This window comes from Chlorocebus sabaeus, chromosome 5 (genome assembly GCF_047675955.1).
Source record: "Chlorocebus sabaeus isolate Y175 chromosome 5, mChlSab1.0.hap1, whole genome shotgun sequence".
Taxonomy (NCBI): Eukaryota; Metazoa; Chordata; class Mammalia; order Primates; family Cercopithecidae; genus Chlorocebus; species Chlorocebus sabaeus.
Window position 1 is genome coordinate 46,357,404 of NC_132908.1, and position 23,937 is coordinate 46,381,340.

Consider the following 23,937-nt stretch of genomic DNA (forward strand, 5'->3'; position numbering starts at 1 on the left):
GCCCTAGTGGGAAAGGCAGGAAGCACAAAGTGATCCTATTGGAAAAGGGCCACAATGACCCTCAGCGATCCTTATATCCTAAGTGCTACAAAGTGCTTTACACACGCGAACTCCATCTTCACAACAACCCGAGGCAGCAGGTCTTACCCCATTTAACAGATGTGGAAACTGAGCCCAGAGAAGAATAACATCTGCAATAGGAAATGATGGGCGGCAGGGCACAGTGGCTCACACCTATAATCCCTGTACTTTGAGAGGCCGAGGCAAGTGGATCACTTGAGGTCAGGAGTTCGAGACCAGCCTTTCCAACATAGTGAAATCCCCGTCTCTACTAAAATACAAAATTAGCCAGGCCTGGTGGTGGGCACCTGTAATCCCAGCTACTCAGGAGGCTGAAACAGGGGGAATCACTTGAACTCGGGAGGCGGAGATTGCAGTGAGCCGAGATCGTGTTACTACACACTCCAGCCTGGGTGACAGAGCGAGACTCTGTCTCAAAAAACTAAAAAAGAGAATAATGGCGATGGGGAGACCTCGAGGGGTCAGCAGTCAGCCAAACTTTCAGCCCTCCCCACGCTCCTGGCCTCACAAGTGACTGACTCCAGCGTGAGCAACAGGTTCTCACTCCCTGGAACCACCAATGGGTGTCAGCCAGCAACTTCAGGCCACGCCCAGCCAGGCCCTGGTCTCCCAACAGAAGTCAAGTTGACAAGGACTGGGCAATCTCTAAAGCAGGAAGGAGGAAGATGCCGCTACTCACAGAAAGCGCAGCCAAAGTCAAATGCTAAGTAATGCGCCTAGAGCACTTTTGATTTTTAATTATTATTAGTTATAATTATCTGGCTGGATCCAACAGCAGCAGTACAAAGAGACAAGGAAACTGGCTCTTTGGTTACCCATCTTATAAGGACCAGGGATTTTAAAAATGGGCTCCCGGAATCTGTGGGTTTCCCCCTCTTTCTTTTCCTCCTTTCCTGCTTGTGTTCTCTTTCTGACTTTGTAGGAGCTCAAAAAATACGTCAACATATATGGGGAGGGAGGGAGGGAGAGATGGATGGATGGATGGATGGATGGATGGATGGATGGATGGATGACAGGCAAAGGGTGCCTTTACTCTCCAAAAACTCACATCAGAGTGGAGAGTTTGGTATAGACATAGTGACTTAAAATCTATATTGGCAAAGGAATCAGGAGGGTTAAACTAAGGGCTGGAGAAACCAAAGGAAGGAGAATCAGAGAGGCTTCTCAGGGGAGGAGGCGCTGGAGCTGTGCTGATGCATTAAGAGAAAGAAAGGGCACTTCCTGCAGGCGGATGGGCAGGTGTACGTGCATCTAGGTAGCCCTGTCTCGATCTCACTGGGTAGGCAATGCAAGGCCAGCCCAGTAGAATGATGCCAGAAGGTAGTGGCCGTCTGTCCTGCTTGCCCCCATCTAGTACCTCTGCCCTTTTATTCTGTTCCGTGAATACCCCAAATCTGCTTGGGCCTCAGATACTTGGTACTGGCTCTTCCCTCTCTGGAGGATCCCCTAACTCTTCCCCACACTGGCTCTGCAACTTCCAGGATTCGGCTGAAATGCCAGCCTTTCCTGACCTCCCAAAAGACACATACACACACACACACACACACACACACACACAGAGATAGGCACAAATGCACGCACACACACACGCACATACACACACCACTCTCCATCACAGTACACTGTTTTATTGTCTTCAGAACTCACACTCTGAAATCTCCTAGTTCATATATTTACTGACTTATCATCAGCATCTCCCAAAGCATGTCAGCTCCATGAAAATAGAAACCCTGTCTCCTTGTTCCCAGCTCTGTCTCAGGCCCCTGAGGTGGCGCCGGGAGTAGGTACTCAGTAAATGGAATCAGGGCAAGGGCCGAATCAAATGTTCTCAAGGGCTAGGAAGGAAGGGTCCCAAGGGAGCTGAGATCCCGCCCCTGTCTCAGAGAGCCCTCCCTCTGGCTGGGTACCAGGACCCAGCCTGGCAGAGCCCGGCTCACCCCATCGGAAGGGCTCCGGGTTGCTTGTTAGAATACCTAGCTCTGCTTTTAATCAATTGTAATCATTTAGCTGGGAGCAGCATGATTAGGCACACACAAGCAAACAGCGTGAGCTAATCCTTTAAATGCGCCCGCTCAACGCTGGGCTGGCCGCTTTGCCACCGCGGGCCCGGCTCACAGAATCGCTTCCTGCAGCCCCTGGCTTTGTCAATGAGGGAGTCAAAATTCCAGGGCGTGGCGCTGGTCCAACACCCCAAAACTGGCTTCATCAAGGACAGGTGCATGTATGCGTGCACACAAACACGCACTGAGAACTCTGATGTGCCCTGGCAGGCAGTGCCCTGCAGCTCTGAGATCCCAGAAGTTCTGTGTCTAAAAAGACATCTCTCTAGTTCAAGTTCTATACCCCCATGATAGGACCAAGCAAGTCACAAAGGGGAGAAAGGTGGCAGCACCAGGAGCCCGAGGTCTTAGGAAGTCCCTGCCTCCATGATGACAATGAATCCTTCCTCTCCCCAAGCCCAGCCTAAGCCAAACCCATCCTGATGCTCATTTGCAAGCAACAGGGTTTGCACAGTCCTAGCCTCGAGCTGCAGCCTGGCAAATGCGGCCGTGCACATCCCTGGCCCCGTGTGCACAGGCCCCATGGTGTTCCCACCTGGGCTCACCCAGGAGCAATTTTTTTTGCATCCCCTATTACTGCTACTTGTGCTACCTGCTTGGCCCAACTACTAAAATAGTTTCTGGGTCCCCTGACAACGAAAGCTTTTTATAGTTCAGCACTGCAGGCCTCATTTAAATCTATTAGCTCATATAAATGGCAATTTATTTAAACTTTGGAGGGTTTCTGTTTGCCTTGGTGGCAAAGACAATTCAGCTTTATATGTGGCTCTGCCATTTGCAAATGACCCTGGGCAAACTACTTAAATTCTCAGAGCCTTAGTTTCTGTATCTGTAAAGGGGGATAAGAGTACCTTGTTTATAGGGCTGTGCTGACACAATCCATGCAAAATGCTTAGAACAGAGCTTGGCACACAGCACAGACCTAGGGCCCAGGGGTGAAGGTTGTGAGAGCTGTCTCTTGTACAATTTCAGGGGAGCTCGTCCACTGTCTAAGTCCAGCCCTGTATGGCTGGTAAGCCGCACATGACCCTCATGCATGCATCCTGATGAAGAACAGGAAGCAGCAAGGCTGTTAGGATGGGGAGATGGAGGCATCATCCGTGCCCAGTGTCTGTGGGCACACAGGTGCCCATGGGGATGCAGAGACAGCTGGGCTGGTAGGCAGAGGCTGCCCCTCCCCTCAGGTTGGCTAACCGCTGGCATGGGGCCGATAGGGCCCCAGGCCTTCATCTGCTGAGGCCTGAGGCTGGGAATGCAAGGCCAACAGCTGTGACATTTGCAGGCTGTCCTGCACCACCAGTCAAATCTACATACCACCCTTCACAGTGCCCGGACATGGCTCAGAAATAGAGGGTCCTAAGAAAAGAGCCCAGGCCAAAGGCACTCAGAGAGGTAGAGGAAGGGGGACCCGAAGCCCCGGCCCTCTGACCCCCATTCCATGCCCTTTATGCCCCGTCTCACTGCCCTGGGCACCTGGCTCCTCCCCATGCCCCAGTGTGGGGTCTCCTGTGCCCACAGCCCTGAGGCTTGGTGGGATACCACACAAGGAAGGACTTGGAGTCTCACTTCGTTCAAACTCAGGCCAGAAATCATGAACGCAGAGCAAACTCCAAGGGGAGGGAACCCCCAAAGCCATCTGATCCTCAAACTGCCCAGACGTCAATGTCAGTAATAACAGGCAGCGTTTGCTATGTGCTCTGTGTGCCAGCCACTGTGCCTAGGGCCTTTTGCAGCTGAACTCTTAAGTAGGAACTACTCACATCCCTGCCTTACAGATAAGGAAACTGAGGCTTACAGCTGGTGCATGACAGAGCAAGGTTTTAAATACGGAGCTGCCCTCACAAAGACCCGGCCACTCCCTGCTTCACTCTTGGCAGCATTTCAGACACCATGCATTGTGTGTGCACTTCTACCAACAGGGACCTCAGCACTTTCCATTTCTAGACAGTTTTCCCACATACTGCAAACGCACAGTGTCCATCCAGGTCATACACTCCTTCCCTGAACTTGCTGGTTTATATCGCATGGCTCTACCCCCGGCCACAGCTCACTGGAGCAGGGTGGACAGCTGACCCAGGCTCACCTACCAGATTCCCCTTTCCAGGGATCTACCACCTGTTGCCTGAGGGCTGGCTGCCACCACTGTCACTATCTCTGGGGTTTCCTGGGTGTTCCTTCTGGCTACCCATGTCACCAATCCTCACACTAAATCCTCTCTGTTGAGCTACCTAGGGTGTCTGTCTTAGCAGAATTGACAGGAGCTGTGGAACTTTGACCACCTTCCTCCTTGTGCAGAGGAGTCCAGAAAGTCAGGCTGTAGAGAGAACAATAAAAGCCAGAAAGAGGCAGAAGGCAGGGACCAGGCAGTCTTAGAGAAGACAGAGCGTTGCTGCCTTATTTAAGTGACACTTGGCTCTGGGAACAGGGCTGCCAAAAACCCAACACTGCTTCCTGCCCTTGGCATCCAAAATCCATCCATGTCCCTACAGCTTAATTTCCCTTCTAACTTGAGCCAACTCCAGAGAGTGATGCCTGAGCCATGACTATCGAAGACCAAAACCCCTGTTCTGAGTTGGTGCCCACTGCCAAAATTCTTGGGACCACCTGAAGCAGTGAGAACCCCTCCAGGACCCAGAGTTCTTAAAATGCTCGAAGACAACTGTCCCTGCATTTCTTCTGCAACCCATCCAAGTCTTCTCCTGGTTAAACAGACACAGGACAGACTCCTCAAGGTCAGACTGGATCCCCTACTGCCTGGGTTTTCAGGGTGTGGAGTGAGCGTGGGCAAGTGTATATGTGGGTGGGGGTACAGGTATATGGACCAGCCTTAGTCTCCCCTATTTCTTTCTTTTTTTCATGCTTTCGGTCATAGGATTTATTTTGTTTTGTGAGATTGAAAGCTTTAAGCTATAACAAAATGAGAGAAAACTTTGTTTTTTTCATTGTTAGATCAGGCCAGTTAATGGTGAGTTTCTTGGTAATATCCTTTCTCCACCCTGTGGCTTCGATGTTATCACTTGGGCTACTTTAACTCTGTGACTGGTTGTTGTTACTACTGCTGTCTTCTGAGATAGATCTGCTGCTTACTGTTCCCACTTTGCTCCAAAATCTCTTCATTTTATTCCATTTAAGACTAACAATAGCAATTAAAATGAGCAAAGGGAAAAAAAATGTAGAAGCTGAGGAAAAGACCATTGTTTTTAGGAGCAGCACGTCGTTTTGGAAACAAGGGTACACTGTTTTCTACCATAAGCCAAAATCCATCATCGACACTTCCTCCTGGTGATGATATCGCCGGCTCACAATCTGGAGGAGCGTAACTAGGATCACACTGACAATGGAAAAGTTCCTTGCAAGCCCCATTCTCTCCGCAATTTGTGTTATATCTTGTTATATTTATGTCACTAAGACATTTGCATCCTCAGAATCTACATACCCTGTGTTGACCACATGCAGTTATAGCTTCTGCATAGATCCCCCATTGTTTTGAACCATTTCTTGCATGTGCAGGCAAACACACATGACCCCCAAGGTAACTATATTGTATATCAAAGTCTGTCACTGGTACTGGTTCTGAATGTGTCCGGTGACAAACGATCTTTCCACAAAGAATATCATAAAAATGACAATGAGAACCACAGTTTCCAAATTTGTCATTTAGAAAATTCACTTTTTCTGTACACAGAACACTAGCAGACTTAGAAAATTTTCCAAATAACTGTGCACACTGTCTATCCCTATCTCTGCACACTCCTATAAAGCAATATCTAGTCGTATTACTGCCGTATTCTATATCAGCAGCTTTCACATCAGGTACACAAAACTCAGATGTTCCATTGCAAAAAAAAAAAAAAAAAAGTCTCCCCTATTTCCCTGTTTCTTCCCCCCAACTCTGACCTGCAGCCACTGACAACTACTGGTCTGTTTTCTATTGTGATATATTTTTGCCTTTTTCCAGAATGTCATGTCAATAAAATCATACAGCATGGAACCTTTTGAGTTTGGCTTTTGTCATGTGGCATTTGAGATTTATCCATGGGGCCAGGGACAGTGGCTCACGCCTGTAATTCCAACACTCTGGGAAGTCAAGGCGGGAGGATTGCTTGAGCCCAGGAGTTTGAGACCAGCCTGGGCAATATCGTGAGACCCCATCTCTAAAAATAAAAGTTAAAGTTAAAAAATTAGCTGGGTGTGGTGGTGTGTACCTACAGTCCCAGCTACTCAGGAAGCTGAGGTGAAAGGATGACATGAGCCCTGGAGGTTGAGGCTGCAGTGAGCCATGATCACACTCCTGCACTCCAGCCTAGGTGACAGGGCCAGACCCTGTCACTTAAAAAAAAACAAAAACAACAACAACAAAAAACAAGATTCATTCACATTGTTATATGTATCTGCAGTTGTCTTTTACTGCTGAGAATGTACACATGACCTGTATGAATGTAACATATGACCCCATCTGTTACCCAACCTCCAAATAAGGGACATTGAGGGGGCCTCTGGTTTGGAGCCATGACAAAGCTGCTATCATCATTCATGTAGAGGTATTGGTGTGAGTGTAAATTTTCCTTTTTCTTGGGTAAACACTAAGAGTGGGATTACTGGGTCTTATGGTAAATGAACGTTCATAAGAAACTGACAAATATTTTATCACATGGCCGTACCATCTCGCACTGCCACCGGTAATGTGTGAGAGTTCCGATCCCATCCTCACCAGCTCTCAGCATTGTAAGTTTTTCGTTTATGTGGGTGGCGTCAGGCTATGGTTTTCACTTGCCCTTCCCTAATGACTAATGATGTTCATTTTCTTTGGTGAGACATCGGCCAGAAGATTTTTACTCTTTTTTTGGTTGTTCCGTGTCCCCTCTCATTATGGAGTTTTGAGAGTTCTTTATATAGTCTGGATACAAGTGCTTTATTCGATATGTGATTTGCAAATATTTTTGCCCAATCTGTGACTTTTCATTCTCTTAACCACATCTTTCAAAAGCAAACTTCTTATAGTTTGATTCAGGGTGTAAATCAGATAATATCTGCCCTCTGCTTGGTTTCCCATCACGATAGAGATAAAATCCAAAGTCCTTCACTGTCCTGAAAACCTTGCCATGATCTGGGCTCCACTGCCTCTGCCCCAATTCACTGTGCTTCAACCGCACTCTGCCTTCTGTCATCCTAGCCCTGGCAGCCAATGGCCACAGGGCCTTTGCACTCACAGCTCTCTTCCACACAATCCTGCCTTCATGTCATTGGGCCTCAGCTTGCATGCCACCTCCTCAGGGAGGCCTTCCCTGACCACACTTACCAAGGAATGTCGAACTTCAATCCCCCAGCATGCTCTAGCCCATTATCTGGTTTTATTTTTTTCATGTCATTGGCTCTTACTGGAAAGTGCTCATCAATCTCCTAGAATAGGGACCCCATGAATATTTCTTCATCTTTTCGCCACTGTTCTCTCAAGTGCTAGAAATAGGGCCTGGCACATTATGGGACCTCCACATACTTGCTTCAAACAAATGAATAGGAAAGCTAGTTCCCTCTCATGTTCCTAATCATTCTATTGTAAATTTGCAACAGTTTGTCCAAACTCCTTTAAATTAATCTCAGTCTTTTGGGCAGAGCCCTCCGAACTTGGAATCAAAGAGGACTCACACCTCCCTCATACTGGCAACCGTGCTCCTGTTAAAGCGTCCTAAGAAAACACTACGTTTGGAGGGAGACATGTCAATGTTGACAGAGACCAAGCCTGTCGTGATTTAATTCTACCTCCTATACTTCTATTCCTGCAGCAGCACTTCCTAGTCCTGCAGTGAGCTCAATCCTAAGCCTAGAATCCTCTCAAGCCCTCTCAGCCCATAGTCCCTTGTGCCTGCAAATACCAGGTTCCCAGAATTTCCGTGCATGACCTCAAACTAAACATGGCCACAAGAAACCAGCAAGGGTAGAACTCTAGCTGGCCTTGCCTCCCACTACCCCACCCAAACCCTCAGATCGTTCCAAGAAACAGCACACTTGCCTGTTCCACCCAACCAGGGCTTTCCAGCTCCAGCTTCTGTGTAGGGACAACGAACACTCCAATGCCTGAAAAACCCTCCTCTCAAAAACCAGAAAATTGCTATTCAAGTTACTTAACGAGAGCTATTATTTGCATAGATTTGGCATTGCCACAACACTTCCATATTTAAACGGTCTATAATTAAAATCATTAATTGCAGAAAATAGTGACTCGTTAAGGCTGTAATTTAGCGGTTTCTCAGTATTTGAGGATCTGACTTAAAGGTTAATGGGATGACCCAGGAAACCACCAGCTGACATGAACCATTCTCAGGTGAAGTGTGGCCCACAGCTCGAGATAGGTGGGATCGAAGCGAGATCCAGATTGAAAGCAGCAGCTTCCCACCACCTCTGCGCTTATGAGCTAGGCGCCCAGCCTGGTGACACTGATGAAGCTCAAAAACGTCAGGATGGGAAACCTTCTCTGGGAATAATCTTAAGGCCAACAGAGAAGAGACCTCTTGGCATTTGGGACAATACAGGGGAGCCAGGCAGGAGCTGAGCGAGTCCGAAGTGTAAATAAATCGTAGTTTATATGCACTAATGGGTTTAAAAGAGGCCTGACCTGTTGGACTATAGGAAGCTTCCTCTCTCAGGGGACCCAGGCCTATTTTGATAGCTGAGCCATGCAGGTAAGGCAGGTAGGATAAGGCGGCTGCAGGGACTGCACTTGGGAGAGGGTGCACATCCAGCACACGAGCAGGGAGGCTTCCTGGATGGCACCAACACCCCACACATCCTAAGCACAGAGACATCGGCTCAGTTAGTGGATCAATGGGGAGACAGCAGTGGCATGGTCACGTTCACTAGCTCAGTGGTGGCCTTTTGGAAGTGGAACCCCCTCTCTGGGCCGGGTCTGTATAATTGGTTTCATAACTCTGTCCCACACTGTGACAATGGGATAAAGGCCTCATGTACAATACACATATTTATGAGCACCCTAAGCATGAAAAGAAACAGGCTTTCCGCCACACCAGCTGGATGCTCCTCGGGGCCAGCCCTGAGCTCAGCCTGCCCAGCCCTGGCATGGGGCCAGCCTATGGAAACAGGACTTGACCATCGAATGGTGAATCCCGCTGGCCCCCACATCCTCCAAGGGCCTGTTTGCGTGTCCTCCAGGCAACAGCCACCAACAGCTGTGCAGACAGGCAGGCCCAGGCCTGGCAGTGTGGGTGGGCCGCAGCACAGTAAGAAGAGGGCCCCCTACAACAGGCCACAGCTGTGCCCCTCTAACCCCAGAGACGGGGGCACCACTGTGGTCATTCAAGTGACTCTGCACAGGGTGAGTGGCCCCAGCCTTGTAACCTGGGTGGCTTGGAGACTGCTGCATGCAGGTGCGGCAGTGGCATGGGGGTGAGGGGGGTGCTGCTGGGTGTGGGGGGGTCTGTCCTGGGGGGCCAAACTGGTGTGTGTGAGTCCTTAGGGCTCCCTTCTCCTTCCAGGCAGAGGGTAGAATTCCCTGCTTCACCCACTTGGAGGTTGGGCATGCCCGCGGGGATCACTCTAGTCAATACAATGTGAGAGAAGGTGGCAGGCATCATTTCTGAGGGGAAACTTGAAGAGCTGGTGCAGAAGTCACCATCTCCCTCTTCTCCCTGCCTCAGTGACTACGGAAACGGGGACACACATGGACCCTCCGTGGGCCCAGGTCACTGAATAGTATCATGAACAGAGTCCCTTCCCCATCACCTGCTTGGATATGTCATGGGCAACAAATAAACCTTTTGTTGAGGACAGAGAGACCAAGAGGACGTTTGTTATTGCAGCCTAACCTACCTGTATCCTTCCCGACGGGCCCATTCTTGGTACGTGACATTTCGGCATGTCCGTCTGCGTGTACGTGTGATCTATCTGTGGACACGAGTGTGGTCCTTCTTTAGGGGGTACAGTGTTGTGCTGCATGTGTGTGGTATTCCTCAGTGTGGGTGCTGTGTTACTCTTTGTAAGTGACATCTCTGGGCATAGGCACTGTGATAGGAACTGTGTGTATGCACCTTCCCTTTGCGTGTGTGATGCTACAGCCCAGGTACAGTGAATATGAGATTTTTCTCTGTGTGTGTGCTGTATTTCTGGTGGGCATGTGATCTCTCCAGTGTTACAAGAATTTTTTGCAAAATCCAGTGGGAGAGAAAGCAGTTTCACTTGGGCACAGATCTTGCTCCTTGGAAAAACCAGTAACAGGTGAGAAGGGGCCCCATGGGATTCCAAGGGAGGCAGCTGGGAACGCCTGGGAGGACCGTCGCAGCAGCTTCCTTTCCCAAGGTCCTCTCAGCTACTGAAGGCTGGGGATGAGGATGCGAGGAAGTTGGCTGAGGCCCCTGTCCCTTGCCTGAGGGCCACAGTGGTCTCAGGACCTCTGGTGACTGCCTCCAATTTGGGGCAATTGGGCACTACTACTCTTACTTTTCTGGCTTTTCTGGGCAAAGCTGGAGGCTCCAAAGACCCATACCTAATTTCTGTCCCCACACAGCCCCAGGACCCAGCCACAAAGACATCATGAGCTACTAGCCACAGAACCAAACTCAGTCAAATATCATTTGACAATAGAGGCAGGGAAATGGAATCCCCAAGAGCAGACAGGACTTGCCACGAAACACCTCAAATGCAAGCTTCTGACTCCTGCGCTGGGCTTAGCTGGTGGCAGTTGGTTCTTTTGAGAACGCTGGGCCGGCAGAGGCCAGGGGGCTGACACTCCACGCCTGCCAGCCAGGAGGTCAGTCCCTGATTGCAGACCTGCCAGCATAAGACGCCACCATCTTGCCTTAACCCTGAGACCCTCGGTGCTGACAGGGGAACCGAGGACCATCAGGCGGCGTGGCACAGCGGATGTGGGCACCCACCTGCAGCTCAGTCTGGAAGAAGAACTTCTGAGGGCACTGCGAGCAGTCGTAGATCTTGTCCTCCTGCCCGTGCACGGCAAAGATGTGCTGCTGCAACTTGTTGGCCTGGACAAAGACTAGACACAGACACGGCCATCAGGGCCAAGCTCAGGACACCAGCCCAGCCTCTTGCGGCAGCTGCCCCTGACAACACTCGCAGGCAGGGATCACTGAGGTGTAGGCACAGTCAGCCAAAGAGTGGGCTACTGGGAGCATTCTTAGCACCTACTAGAGGAGGCTCGAGTTAGATAAGCTGAGCTCTGGTACTTAGTGGCTGTGCAACCTTGGGTAAGTCACTTAACCTCTCTGGGCTCCATTTCCTCACTCAAAAAATGAAGATTATAGTATGTCCCTGGCTGGTGGCTGGGAGGATCAAATGGGTTAATACTGATAAAGTGCTTAAAAGATGGCCTGCCACAGGCAAATGAATGCTGTCCTCCTCATCCCCGTCATCAACAGCCAGACACCTACAGGGTCGAGCTCCTTGAACCTCTCCCAGGCCTGTAGGACAGGTGCTATTATCCCCATTTTATACAAGAGAAAACTGAAGTGCCAGGAATGTTAAATGGCTTGTCCAAGGTCCCACTACTAGCAAGTGGCAGAGCCTAGACTTGAATTAAATAAGCTCAGCACAGGGTCTTGTACAAGAAGTTGCTCAACCAACACAAATTCCTATTTTTATTGTTGTCAGCATCCTTGGGCCCCCACACAGAGGCCCCTGTGTCCTGGGTCGGCAGACGGGCAGCTGGGGCCCCTCAGTGCCAGCCTCAGAGTGTGACAGTGACAGATGGGTGGGGGCTCCTGAGATGAGGGGGAAGAAGGCATCAGGGTGCTCAGGGACTCTTGGGAGCCCCAGGGGTGTGTGTTTGGGGGATTTGCCCCAGATTGGATACCCCTGGGCCTGGCATGGAGCAGGTCTAGCCCCGGCTTCCCGGTGGCAGGAGTCCCGAGGTGGCCCCGGCCCTGGGCGCACACAGGAGGCGGCCCAGAGCAGCTGTGTGTCTGGGAGGTGAGCACTTCAGAGATACCCTCCCGCCAGGCATCCTCCCCAGGGTGGGCTTCCTGCCGTGGCAGACAGCAGATGTCGGGGGAGGCAGGGAAGGCCAGGCTCTCCCACGCACACCGGCTGCCATCTGGGCAGCAGGAGGGGGCCGGCAGAGCCCCTGAGACTTGCCTCGGGCTGGGACAGCCATTCGCCTGGGCCGGCAGCCAGTCCGGGGGCTGGGGACTTGGCCGGCAGAGCTGCCCTTGACCCCTGCATCCTGGAGCACGGATGGGAGCCAGGTAGGCCAGGGAAGAGGGAGAACCAGGAGTATGTGAAGCTGGGAGCCCCAGCAGTGCTGAATAGAGCTCAAGGCTCAGGGAGACAAACACAGGGCCTGGGAGGGGAAAACTGCAGCAGAGGGTTGAGGCTGGGTTGGACAAAGGGCTTCTAGCCGCTGTGTGCAGAGGGCGAGGAGAGGGTGCCAACAAGCCTGTTGATGAGGAGAGGCCAGAGAGCACTGAAGGAAGGCTTGTGTCAGCTCTGAACTGAGGGACGTGGGGCAAAGGGCCTGTTAATCCCTCAGGGTATCCCCCATGGAGTCCTGGACTATAATAGGTCTGCTAAAGAAAGAGGAAGAGCACACGCTGGGATCCCGCAACAACAGGGCAGGGCTCCTGCGTCCATTTCTCTCCCCCGAGGGGCACACGCTGGGTACCTTACCTGTGAAACACACAGGGCATTTGAAGGTGCCGCCCATGCCCTCGAAGCTGTGCTCAATGAGGTGACAGAGGAGCTTGGCCGGGGAGTCGAACATCTGGTTGCACAGCTTACACTCGTGGTTGATGCCTTCCTCTGAAAGGAAAACCCGTGACCAGTCAGTGACCAGGATGCCATGTCCCCCAGACAGGTGCCCACAAGGCCTCCCATAGACCCCAGGGCTAATCCCCCTCCAATCCCCAGCACCAGGCTTGGTGAGGGGACCGCAGACACCAAGACTCATCCTGGCTCCACATGGCCTCACCCCTAGAGGCTTACAGACCCCAGAGGACCGGCTCCAAACATCTGGCCCTTGGAGGTGCCATTTGCTATGATTTCTCCTGCTGATCAAGCAGCCAGGTGTGCAGGCCATGGTCAACAGCGTTAGTCCCAAGACTAGGTCACTGTGCAGAGGCACCCAGCTTGAGGTACCAGACGGAGAAGGTGGTCCAACCAGGATTTTTTAAAATTCCAATCAAATATTTATTGAGCATGTACTACGTGCCAGGAACTTTGCTCTAAGGATTCTTTAGGCAACTAAACAAATCATGTTTCTGCCCCCATTCTGGTGGTGGGGTAGACAGATGATAAACAAAATCATCAGCACATAATGCAGTGTCAGGAAGTGATGTGAATACATGGTGAGAGCACTCTAGGAGAGGGGTGGGGGCAGGGCCCTGAGGTGGGTCCACGCTGTGCTGGGCGGGCTTAAAGCCCAGCATGGGAACAGAGTGCCTGAGCTCAGAGGGCCAGGAGTGAGGTCTGAGAGGCCACAGGGATGCACAAGAAGGGTCTTGTCAGCCCCTGGAGCACTTTGGAATTTTACTTCGAAAGTGATGGGCAGCACAGAAGATATTGCACCAAACGCTCTTTTTATCTGCTTTTCTTTTATCTGCTTTTCTTTTAAACAAATGGTCTATGCAGTGGATGATGGACAATGGGCAAACTTGCCATCCTGCTTCAGATCAGAACACAGCTCCTCCATCACCCCACCTGGGAGCCGCTGAGACGCCAAACCTTCACCCAAAGGCGCCAGAGGACACACAGCGCCTGAGCACCAGCCTTGCCAGCGTTGAGGAGGCTCAGAGCCCTGGTGTCCTCGCCCACAATCGAGCAGCACCAGGTTCAAATCCTGGCTCCTCAGCCCCACACAGCATGCTGTGGGCACCAGCTCATGTGCAGTAAGATGGGGACAACCTGTCCTCCCTGCCTCACGGGCTGCAAGAGGACAGAGAGGCCCAGGGGTCAGTGGTGGGGATGGGGAATCCCCTGGTTTGAGCCTCACATCACCTGGAGTTGGAATCCGGCCCTGCCCCTTACTGGGTGATCTTAGGCAAGTCACACAACCTCTCTGTACCTCAGTTTCCCCTGTCTGAAACACTCCATCACAGCTTTTCTCTTATAGTTACTATGAGAATTAAATGAGCTAATACATGCACAGGGGTCTGGAACAGACCCTGGCACACAGCAAGTGCTCAATAAATGTTTACTGCCTGGCATGTCAGTGTTGGTGAGAGTATTATCTGGGACAACCAAGGACACGGGTTCCCCTTTGGGCTCCCCCAGGGAACCAGCCTCACTGAAGGCGCCAGGTGCTCTGATTTGCCCTTAAAGGCAAGAATTAGGTAGCAGAGGGGTTCTGCCGGTGGCAAGACATGAACACAGATGGGCTGAGGCTTCTGGCGAGTCCCTGGGTCCCCAGGCCCTGGCAGGGGCTGGCAGAGACAGCAGGCATTCCCCCCGGCCGAGCCATCCCCCACACCCCCGGGCACCCCACTGCAGAGGCACACACACACACGTGCACACACAGGTGGGCCTGCCCCACATAGCCCACTGGCTGGAATCTACCGGGTGTTTGTCATGCCCCTGGAGCCCTGGCAATTAGGCCACATACACCCGACAGAGACTCAAGCAGATCTTCCATTTATACTGGCGGAACAGGAATTCATTGACAAGTTTTGGGACACAGGGCAGGCTCAGCACGCTCACCCTGCAGGCCCCTTGCACGTCCTCCGCCTCCCTTGGGGAGACTTTCATCATAATTAGAGATGGCCTCCAGTGTGGGGGGCTGCCTCGAAAGACCCTCCAATGCATCCCCTGCCCCCTACACAAACAACATTGCCCAGTGCCTGGCACAGGGTGTAGGATCAAGGAATGAAAGAGACTCCATCCTTAAATGTGACCTTATTAGAATGAGGACACCCCTTGGACATTAAGGAGGGAGGGGGTATGTGAAGTTGACAACTGTGCAGAGTTTTCTGTAAGAATAGTTTATAACATATTTCAATCTCAGAAATAAGCCAGCTTGCTTGGAAAACTGCACTTCTGGGAAGAAGAAATGGGTTCAGAGAATTAGACCATTTACCCAAGTAACACAGCCAGATGGGGGTGGTGCAGAAGAGGATACAAAACCATTCCTATATGCATGTACCCCCGCCACTGTACACCACCTCCAGGCAGCCTTCCCTGACTTGTACCCCGCCGCCGTACACCACCTCCAGGCAGCCTTCCCTGACTTGTACCCCGCCACCGTACACCACCTCCAGGCAGCCTTCCCTGCCTCGTACCCCGCCACCGTACACCACCTCCAGGCAGCCTTCCCTGCCTTGTACCCAGCCACCGTACACCACCTCCAGGCAACCTGCCCTGGCTATTCCAGTTCATGAGCACACACACACACACACACACACACACGCACATACGCACACACGACTACCCCCTCACCGGGCACAATGACCCTTGATTCATGTAACCATGTGAGTTTTTCTGACCCTGGCAATTAGGCAATGGGCATGGATGATGTTTTCTCCTCCTGTGGCTTGAAAAGCATCAGGCCCCTCCTGGGCTCACCTGAGGGAGGGGCTTGGACATACTCACAGAGGAGAGACACCCCCAGGCTGGGCCCTCTCTCCCTGCCCAGCTGGGGGCTCTGGGGGCTGAGATGGCAAAGAGGATTTACTGCTCTCTGCCGAGCGGGGGTCTTTAGCCACTTGGCTGTGAATGGCGGCATGCCCATCTGATACACAAACACCGAGAGGACAAAGAAGCCTCCTGCAACTTATAAATCAGAGAAATCATGTCTGACAGTCACTTTCCATTCTCCGAGTGCCGAGCAATTCATCAGCCGGTCCCCCCTGATTCATAACTGCAGCTACACCCAGCGCCCACGTTCATAAATATGTGCACAGTCAGGCAGCCCCGGAGCTGCAAGCCGTGCGGGGCCCGAACGGCTACCATTTAAGCAGATCACAGCCCCAAACCAGTGTCAAAGTAAGGTTCCAGGCTAATTAGATCAAGAGCCCAACAGACCACTGTGTGTCTCGGGACCCTTTCCTCTCTCTCCCCCAAGTGTTTTAAGAGAGTCAAACCTGGGGAAAGAGGGGAGGAGAAATAAAACAAGCAAAAAGTGAAAGTGAAGGGAGGGGGTGGAATAAAGCCTGAGGGGTTCCCGCAGAGCTGGGACTCGCTCCCACTCAAGGCAAGACCTTTTGATTTGCAAATCTTTCTGAAGACGAGGCCTTCTCCCCACTGGAGGGGTTCGAGGTACTCCCTTGGGTGTCCATTACGTGTACCTCTGCCTATGAAACCATCCAGGAAAACAGGGGGAGGGCTGGGGAGGCGGAGAGGGCGGGGAGGGGCTGCCCTAGTTAGTGTGACAAACACTCCTTTGCGTGCTGGTGACCCAATGTGAGCCAGCCCATGGATATTGATAGAATTTGCTAGCACCAGCACTCTCACCCCGCAGGCGCTGACAACCTCTCGTTCCATCCCAAGATGCAGGGTCCGCCGATAGCGGCACCCTCCGAGAATCACTTTCCTGAATTATATAAGATCGCATGGTGCTCGGCCGACACCTTGGAGCAGAATGACAAAGCTGTCTGGGAGCCCGCAGGCCCCTCCGCCCCGGCGTGGGGACTGGAGGATTTTGTGAGTTAAGACGCACGATCGCTTCCCTTCCTTTTCGGTGCCTTTTTTTTTTTTTTTCTTTATAGCACATGACAGGCATCCATAAGAGAGACCCACACAACTCAAGTGAATTATGCAGCCCCGCTCATTTGTAAAGTGAAATGCAGATTTCACCTGCTGAAATTCAGATCTTGCCTCCTGTTCCCTATAAGTCGAGGCTGGCACAGGGAAATCTATTGATTTATTATGATTTAAAAAAAATAAAAATAAATAAAAACCCAAACTGCCAAACAAACAACCCGCCAAGCACGAAAATCCCAAAGTCCCTGTCTCTCCTTTCTCCCTCCTCTGCTCAGGAATAATAAGCGTTAATTTTACACTTCATTTCTCAAAAAAATAATAGGATGTGCTTTTGCTTAAAACCAAGTCAGCCTGCTGGAACCTTTCAGGCTGAAACTGTGTCAGCCCAAAAGAGGAGCAGAGGGCTTTGTGGAAGAGCATCGTGCCGAGATGATAGCTCCCTGTAATGTCCCTGGTACCGACTTTTGTCTCCAAAAGCATTTGATTCCTGGCAGACACATACTTATTTCCATACGGGTCTTGGGGGAAGCCGGGAGGAGAGAGAACTGATTATCAGAATCCTGAAGGTGAAGCTCAGGTAGGCCCCACTGATGTCAAAGGCAGGCCTGGGCACACGTTCGGAGGCCATAATTTGCTGCCTGGGAGGGAGAAGCGGCGGCTGCAGCGGGGTGTGGACGGAGCATTGTTCTCGGGCTCTGGCGCACTGAGCGTGACCTGCTCCAGCCACAACGGATGGTCCCTGCCTACCCCCTCTCTTAGCAGGAACCCCCCTCGGGAAAGCTGACCCCAGAGTGGCATCATTAATGCACACACCTGTCTAGGAGAGGACCAATGACTTACGCCTGGTGTTGACAAGGGCATGACTAGCCACCTACATCCAGGACGTGGCAACGAAGGACACAAAAGCTAGAGCCGGAAACACTTGGGTTTGAGCCCCAGTTCCACCACTCACCTGCTGTGTAGACTGGAGTAAGTTACTTTGCCTCTCTGAGCTTCTGCTTCTGCCACTAGCAAACAGGCAGAGTCATTACAGGGCAGCCAAACAGGCTTCTTCGGCCACAGGACATCTGCCCTTGCTGAGACCCCCAGACCATCCCACACTCCTTCCCTCACTTCACTCAGGGGTCTGCCTAAACGACACCTCCTCAGAGAGGCCTTACTAGAGACCCCCAGCGAACACAGCACACGCCCCCATCCTTTCCAGCACCCGGCCCACCTTTAATTCCTGGACAGCGCTTACTACCACCTGGTATATTACATGGTTCATTGTTTAACTAATTCATTCTCATTCCCTCCCTCCCTCTGGCACACAGACAGAGTAACATAAACTCCACGAGGGCTGCTTTGCCCACTGCTGTGTCACCAGTGCCTAGAACAGGATCCGCCACCCAGAAGATGCTTGATGAGCAGGAAATGGGAGATTTACGTCAAGCACTTAGCACAGAGTTTGGGGGAGGGTGGGAGTGCTGGTAAATGCCATCACTATGCACCCATGGTCACCCCTAATCTCACAGGACTCGGCTTGTAAAACCTCAACTCCAGTAACACTTTCTGGATCCCCACAGAACAACAGCCTGCTCCAAGACTGCGGGCATGGAGAGGCTCCCTCAGCTGACAGAAGAGGAAGGGACACTTAGAGAGGCAGGGCCCCTGACAGAGATGTGGCAGGGCAGGGCGGGGCAGCAGCAGCCCTGCTGTTCACCCCCAGCAGCCCTCTCTGGCTTTAGAAAATTCAAGAAACAGCCACAAGACTTAAAACCTGGGACCCAGCAATCCACCCCTGCTCCCTGATCACCCAAAAAATCCAGGTGAGAAGGAAGACAGAGCCGCCCTCTGCATCTCCATGTTTGAGCCTGGGGGTCCCCTCGCCAGCACAAGCGCCGGTTGGCAACAGGGCTGGGGCTTTCCCTGAGGAAGGGGAGGAGGTAGCCCGGCATGTGGCAGCATGGGCCAGTCCAGGCTGCACCTCCTTTCTCCAGGAGTGCGTCTGCAGGTGGAAGCAAGGCAGGGAATGCACAGGCTACTTGGCTGAGCTGAGGCCCCTCCACTACCAGCCCCAGAAATAAACGCCCCAGAATGACATTCCACAGCACCAGGGGCTCAGCCTGTGGCCCGCATGCCTAGTATCAGGTCAAGTCCTTAGGTCCTGGGGCTCAGACACACACACTGCAAATGGGTGCCGCACATGGTCCTTGGAGAGAGGAAGCATGGGAGTAGAGGTCCCAGCACTCATCCAGGCAAATCTTGCCAGGAGGCAAGAGGGTGAGGTGAGGGTGACCCCAGGAGAGGACCCCTCTGACACCATCCCAATAGATAACCACAAATAGTGTGGAACAGGAGCTAGGAACCGGAGCTGGGAACCTGAGCTGGTGGGACACTCTGTCCTTTGTTTCCTGTAAGAAACAAAGACCCCTGGGGAAAAAGAGGAGGGCAGCGATAATACCTGGGCAGCCAGATTGGGCCGTTTATCTATTGATCTGTCATTAAATGCCATGAGGAAATTAACCAGGCCAGGGTGAGGGGAAGGGGAGAGTGACATTTAGGCTGGGAGTCAACCAGGGTCATAGGAAAAATCAGGGTCTGAGGAGTGTCCCTTGTCAAAGGCTGGGCAAGAGCTGGGAGGTAAGTGGTGATGAGGGATGGCCATGGGAGCCCCAACACCCCCAGCCCTGGCAGCCCACAGGAACCCACTTCCCTGCCAAGCAGCCCTGGCAGCACCTGGGAGCTTGAGAGAAATGAAGAGTCTCAGGCCTGCCGCAGAGCTGCAGCATTTGAAAAGTGCCCCCATGTTTGGGGCATCCATTAACGTGTGAGAACCACTGACCACTATACAAGGGGCTTAGGGACGCTGATCTTGTTGGAATCCTGCTGCCCCAAAGCTGGTTTGGGAGCTGTCCCACTGCTTTGACCAATATTGTATGTGGAAGGATCTCTTAAAAGGCGGGAAGTTTTCTAGTCACTTTTTGTCCACATTTTGCAAAAGACTGAAAAATCGTCAACAATGAAAAATAATTCCCTGTGGTTACTCCAGGGATGGAAATGAAGTGAGTATCTTTGAAGAGGCTGCTGGAGACTCTGAGGGTGGGTGGCTAACACTCCCCAAAACCATCCCTGCATCGTGGCCCTCCTGACCCCAAATGCCAGGGGCTCTCCACCCTTCGATGTCCTCGTCACTCAAGACCACTCAGCCATGGCTTGAAGGCACAGCCCACCACACTGCTCCCATTTGGGGCTCACATTTTCCTAATTAATGCTGGAGGATGGGCTGTGCCCTTCCTCCTCCCCCTGGGGGCACTTTCCCAGGCCGTTCTGCCCAGAAGGGACCCGTCCTATGGTCCCCCGTGTTTCACAAAGGCTTCTAAATGAGCTCTGGCAGCCTGACCGGGCCCCACGGGGGACCCAGAGCCTCTTCAAAACAGAGCCCTGACAATTAGGCAGTCTGAGTTTTGAAAGGCTTGGGATTGATGGTGTGGACAGTAAAAACATCACCTGGGGAGCTGGGTGTAGTCCTCCGAGGGTTGCCTGAGGTCAGTTGCCATGGCAACGGAGAATGAGCTCAACCTTGTAACTGACCCTTATCTTTTTTTGATCTGTGGGCCACTTGGGGCCAGGGCTTGAAATCAACTGGAAAATAATCTGGTCACATATCAGAAAGAAAACTATTTATACTTATTTACCCAGGTACCCACCAACGTCCCCCTTCGACAATGCTGTCGATGCCGCAATACACCGACATCACATGTGCAAAGAACGCTACCCGATGGCAGGAGGAAGGGGGAGACCAAATTCCCTATCTGGGTAGAATGTCAGTTCCACACATGGGCCTGTAGGTGTGGGTGGGAAGGGTCACCCCCGCCCTGCAGCCCCGCCCTTCATCGCTACCAACCACAGCAGACTGGACTCTCCTGCCTTCCAGCATCCGGTCCAGGCCCACCAAGTGAGGGCCTCTGTGATCTGCCCTCTCGTTTGCTATGCAAGCATGTTTCAGCCTGGCTCGATCACTAGGTTGCCTTCCTTGACTCCAGCGTATGACAAGTCTCCCCTCTGCCAGAGGCTGGACAGAGAGGCCAGGTGGAAGTTCATTACTTTCTACACCTGGGGGTTGCAACGGGATTCAGGGAAGGAAGACTGAGAAAAGAGGAGGACAGAGGCCTTCCTTCCTGGTCCCACACCGCAGGAAGGGCTGGGTGGCTCGACCACCCCAGCATTCACCCCAGGGTTTCCATGGCAAGGTCGGCCATCTGGCCAAAGCCCATCTCCAAGACACTGCTCTCCTCAGTTGTAAGTACTTTGCTCACTCTCTCCTTCTCCGAAACTCAAATCAGAAGACTCCAGATGGTTCCATTGACCAACTGCTCCCAAGAGCCAGGTCAGACGGATCTTAGCTAGGGATCAGTTAAGCTTGAGAATGATTCCGGGTAAACTCCCTGTGAGATTTCCCATCACAGCAAACAGGACAACTCAGCAGACAGCCCCCCACTCGCCCTTGTTTCATCAAGACTAGATCCTTCAGGGAGTGGGGAAAACATGGCTGAGAACCAGGCCGCATGGAGGAGGATCCTGGCTCTGCTGCAGACGCCCAGGGTGACACTGGGCCAAGCGCTTCCCTCTGTGTCTCAGTCTTTGACTTTGAAATGGGGAGAAGGTTGTCCATCTCACAGGGCTGTTATGAGAGTAAATGAGAGCCAAGTAAAGAATATGAATCATGACCCCCAGCACAGTGGCTTATGCCTGTAATTCCAGGACTTTGGGAGGCCAAAGCAGGAAGATTGCTCAAGTCCAGGAGCTCGAGACCAGCCTGGACAACACAGTGAGACCCCATCTCTACAAAAAAGTAAAAAATTAGACGGGCATGGTGGTAGGTGGTACAGGGAGGCAGGAAGATGTCTTCAGCCCAGGACTTTGAGGTTACATTGAGCTATGAACCATTGCACCCCAGCCAGCCTGGGTGACAGAGGGAGACTCTGTCTCTTAACAAAAGCTCAAACAATTTTAAAAACTAAAAAAACCTAAAGAATACTGATCATAATGCTACTACCACAACTACTATTACTGCTATTGTTACTTTTTCTTTTTTCTGTTTTTTTTTTTTTTTTTTTTTTTGAGACCGAGTTTCACTTTTGTCACCCAGCTGGAGTGCCATGGCACGTTCTCAGCTCACTGCAACCTCCATGCCCTGGGCGCAAGCAATTCTCCTGCCTCAGCCTCCCAAGTAGCTGGGACTACAGACGCACACCACCACGCACAGCTAATTTTGTATTTTTAGTAGAGACGGGGTTTTACCATGTTGGTCAGGCTGGTCTTGAACTCCTCACCTCAGGTGATCTGCCTGCCTTGGCCTCCCAAAGTGCTGGGATTACAGGAGTGAGCCACCACACCCAGCCTGCCATTGTCACTTCTGACATGATTCTACCTGAAACTCCATGCCTAGCCCTGGTGACATGGCACATACAAGCCCACTGTGGGGGCCATCAAGGCAATGGAACCCTGTTTCTCTTTCAGGGCGCATGGCCAGCCATGCCCATGCCCCACCCCCAGTAAATGTTTAAAGACCCTTAGCACCTGGGACATTGTGCGTTCTCTCATGGCACATCCTATGCTACTTCCATCTTCAAAATGCCTCTGTGTCAGCTTTCTTTGTCTCCATCCTCCTCTACCTCCACACCACTCCCATATTTGCAATAGCGAAATTTGTGTCCAGATTTCAAGCCCTTTTGTTCCCTCGTGGCTGGCTGCAGCTTCCTACTTCAGGCCATATGAGTTGACTTTGCCTCCCCTCTGATGCTCCTGGACCCAAGTTTCCTATTTCTTTATGGTTCTCCTTGCTTCTCTCTCTTGAAACTCCCTGAGATTTTCATGAAGGTCAGAGCAGGGCCCGACTGAGACAGGGGCGCGATCGGCTGCATGTACCCCCCCCCCACTCCTGGGCCCTTGGCCAGCCCTTCCCCGTAGCTGGGCCCATGCAGAAATCTCCCTAACTTGAAAGGCCTCGGTGCCAAAAACCGCAGAGAGAGGGGCCCAGCCTGGACGGGATTGCCAATGGAGGCTCCTTCCAGCTCTGAGAGCTGATTCCACACTACCAGGGAGCTAGCCCTGTGGTGCAAGCGGCCCCGGGTGGTTAAGGAGAACATCACCATCACAGAGGGTCCTGCTTGCTAACTTCCTATGACGCTGGCGGACATGTCCACCTCCTGGCTCTCTGAGTGATCAGCAATTGCTCAGAGACCCATCGCTGTCAGACACATCCAAATCCCGGCTCTCCGAGCAATCAGCAATCATGACAGGTGGTGTTTGGCAAAAGAAAAGACAAAGATCAGGTCCTGGACACAACACGAAGAGACAGGAGGTAACTATCTCAACTACTTAATGGAAAGAGAATGGATGTCTGAGTGATGAAATAAACCACACACAAAAGAACAAATGGGACTTCACTGAGAACCGAGGAAAGAGAACTCTTGGAGTTCTATACAACTCAGAATTTCTCAACCTGCACACTTCCAGAAGGCATTCCACAGCCCTCCTCACACACATCCCCCTTTACCTGCAAAGAACTGAAGACCGATCGCCTCAGAAAATGAAGATTCCACTATATCCCTGGGGATCCACTAAGTAAAAACAAGTAGCTTATTCTTTCTTAACACATCAAACACTTACTGATGTGTATCACTGATCTTCAGATTAAAGTTTTCAACAAGACGATTGCCTAAAAATCCATCATGTTAATAATCCTCAGATTAATGGCCTCTAATAATATACAATTAACATGACAGGCAGGTTGCAAACCCCTTATTGTCACTGACCCTGCCAGGGACACATGAATTACCCCTGCTTCTACTACAAGGGTTTTCTCTACTGCCGACATCATTTTTTGTACTCACCAAGATCATTTTTTAAAATGAGCAACAGCAATGTGTCAAAAAGCCTGACAGTTACCAACGAGCACACACAAACACAACACACACCTGCAGAATGCAAGAAAGCAACATTTTTCAAAAGTTCCCCATCCAGGTATATACAGACAGAACTTCCCCTGCAGTGACTAGTACTCAAAGCAAAACAAACAAACAAACAAATTCCAGAGTTCAGCTTGGAAACTGGAATTCACCACTTTCTCAAAGTCCACCTTGACCCGGTTCACTGG

General features: G+C 51.7%; 1 protein-coding gene across 6 annotated transcripts in view; it reads right to left on the reverse strand.

Moving 5' to 3' along the window:
- ZNF423 (zinc finger protein 423) overlaps nucleotides 1-23,937 on the reverse strand; it is a 369,045-nt gene that overhangs the window by 24,761 nt on the left and 320,347 nt on the right. For all 6 annotated transcript variants that reach the window (XM_038008513.2, XM_073015355.1, XM_073015356.1 and 3 more), the window contains 2 exons: nucleotides 12,774-12,905; nucleotides 11,030-11,145 (listed from right to left, as the gene is read on the reverse strand). In XM_038008513.2, the coding sequence (XP_037864441.2) occupies nucleotides 11,030-11,145; nucleotides 12,774-12,905 (248 nt within the window). The remainder of the gene's footprint in view (nucleotides 1-11,029; nucleotides 11,146-12,773; nucleotides 12,906-23,937) is intronic.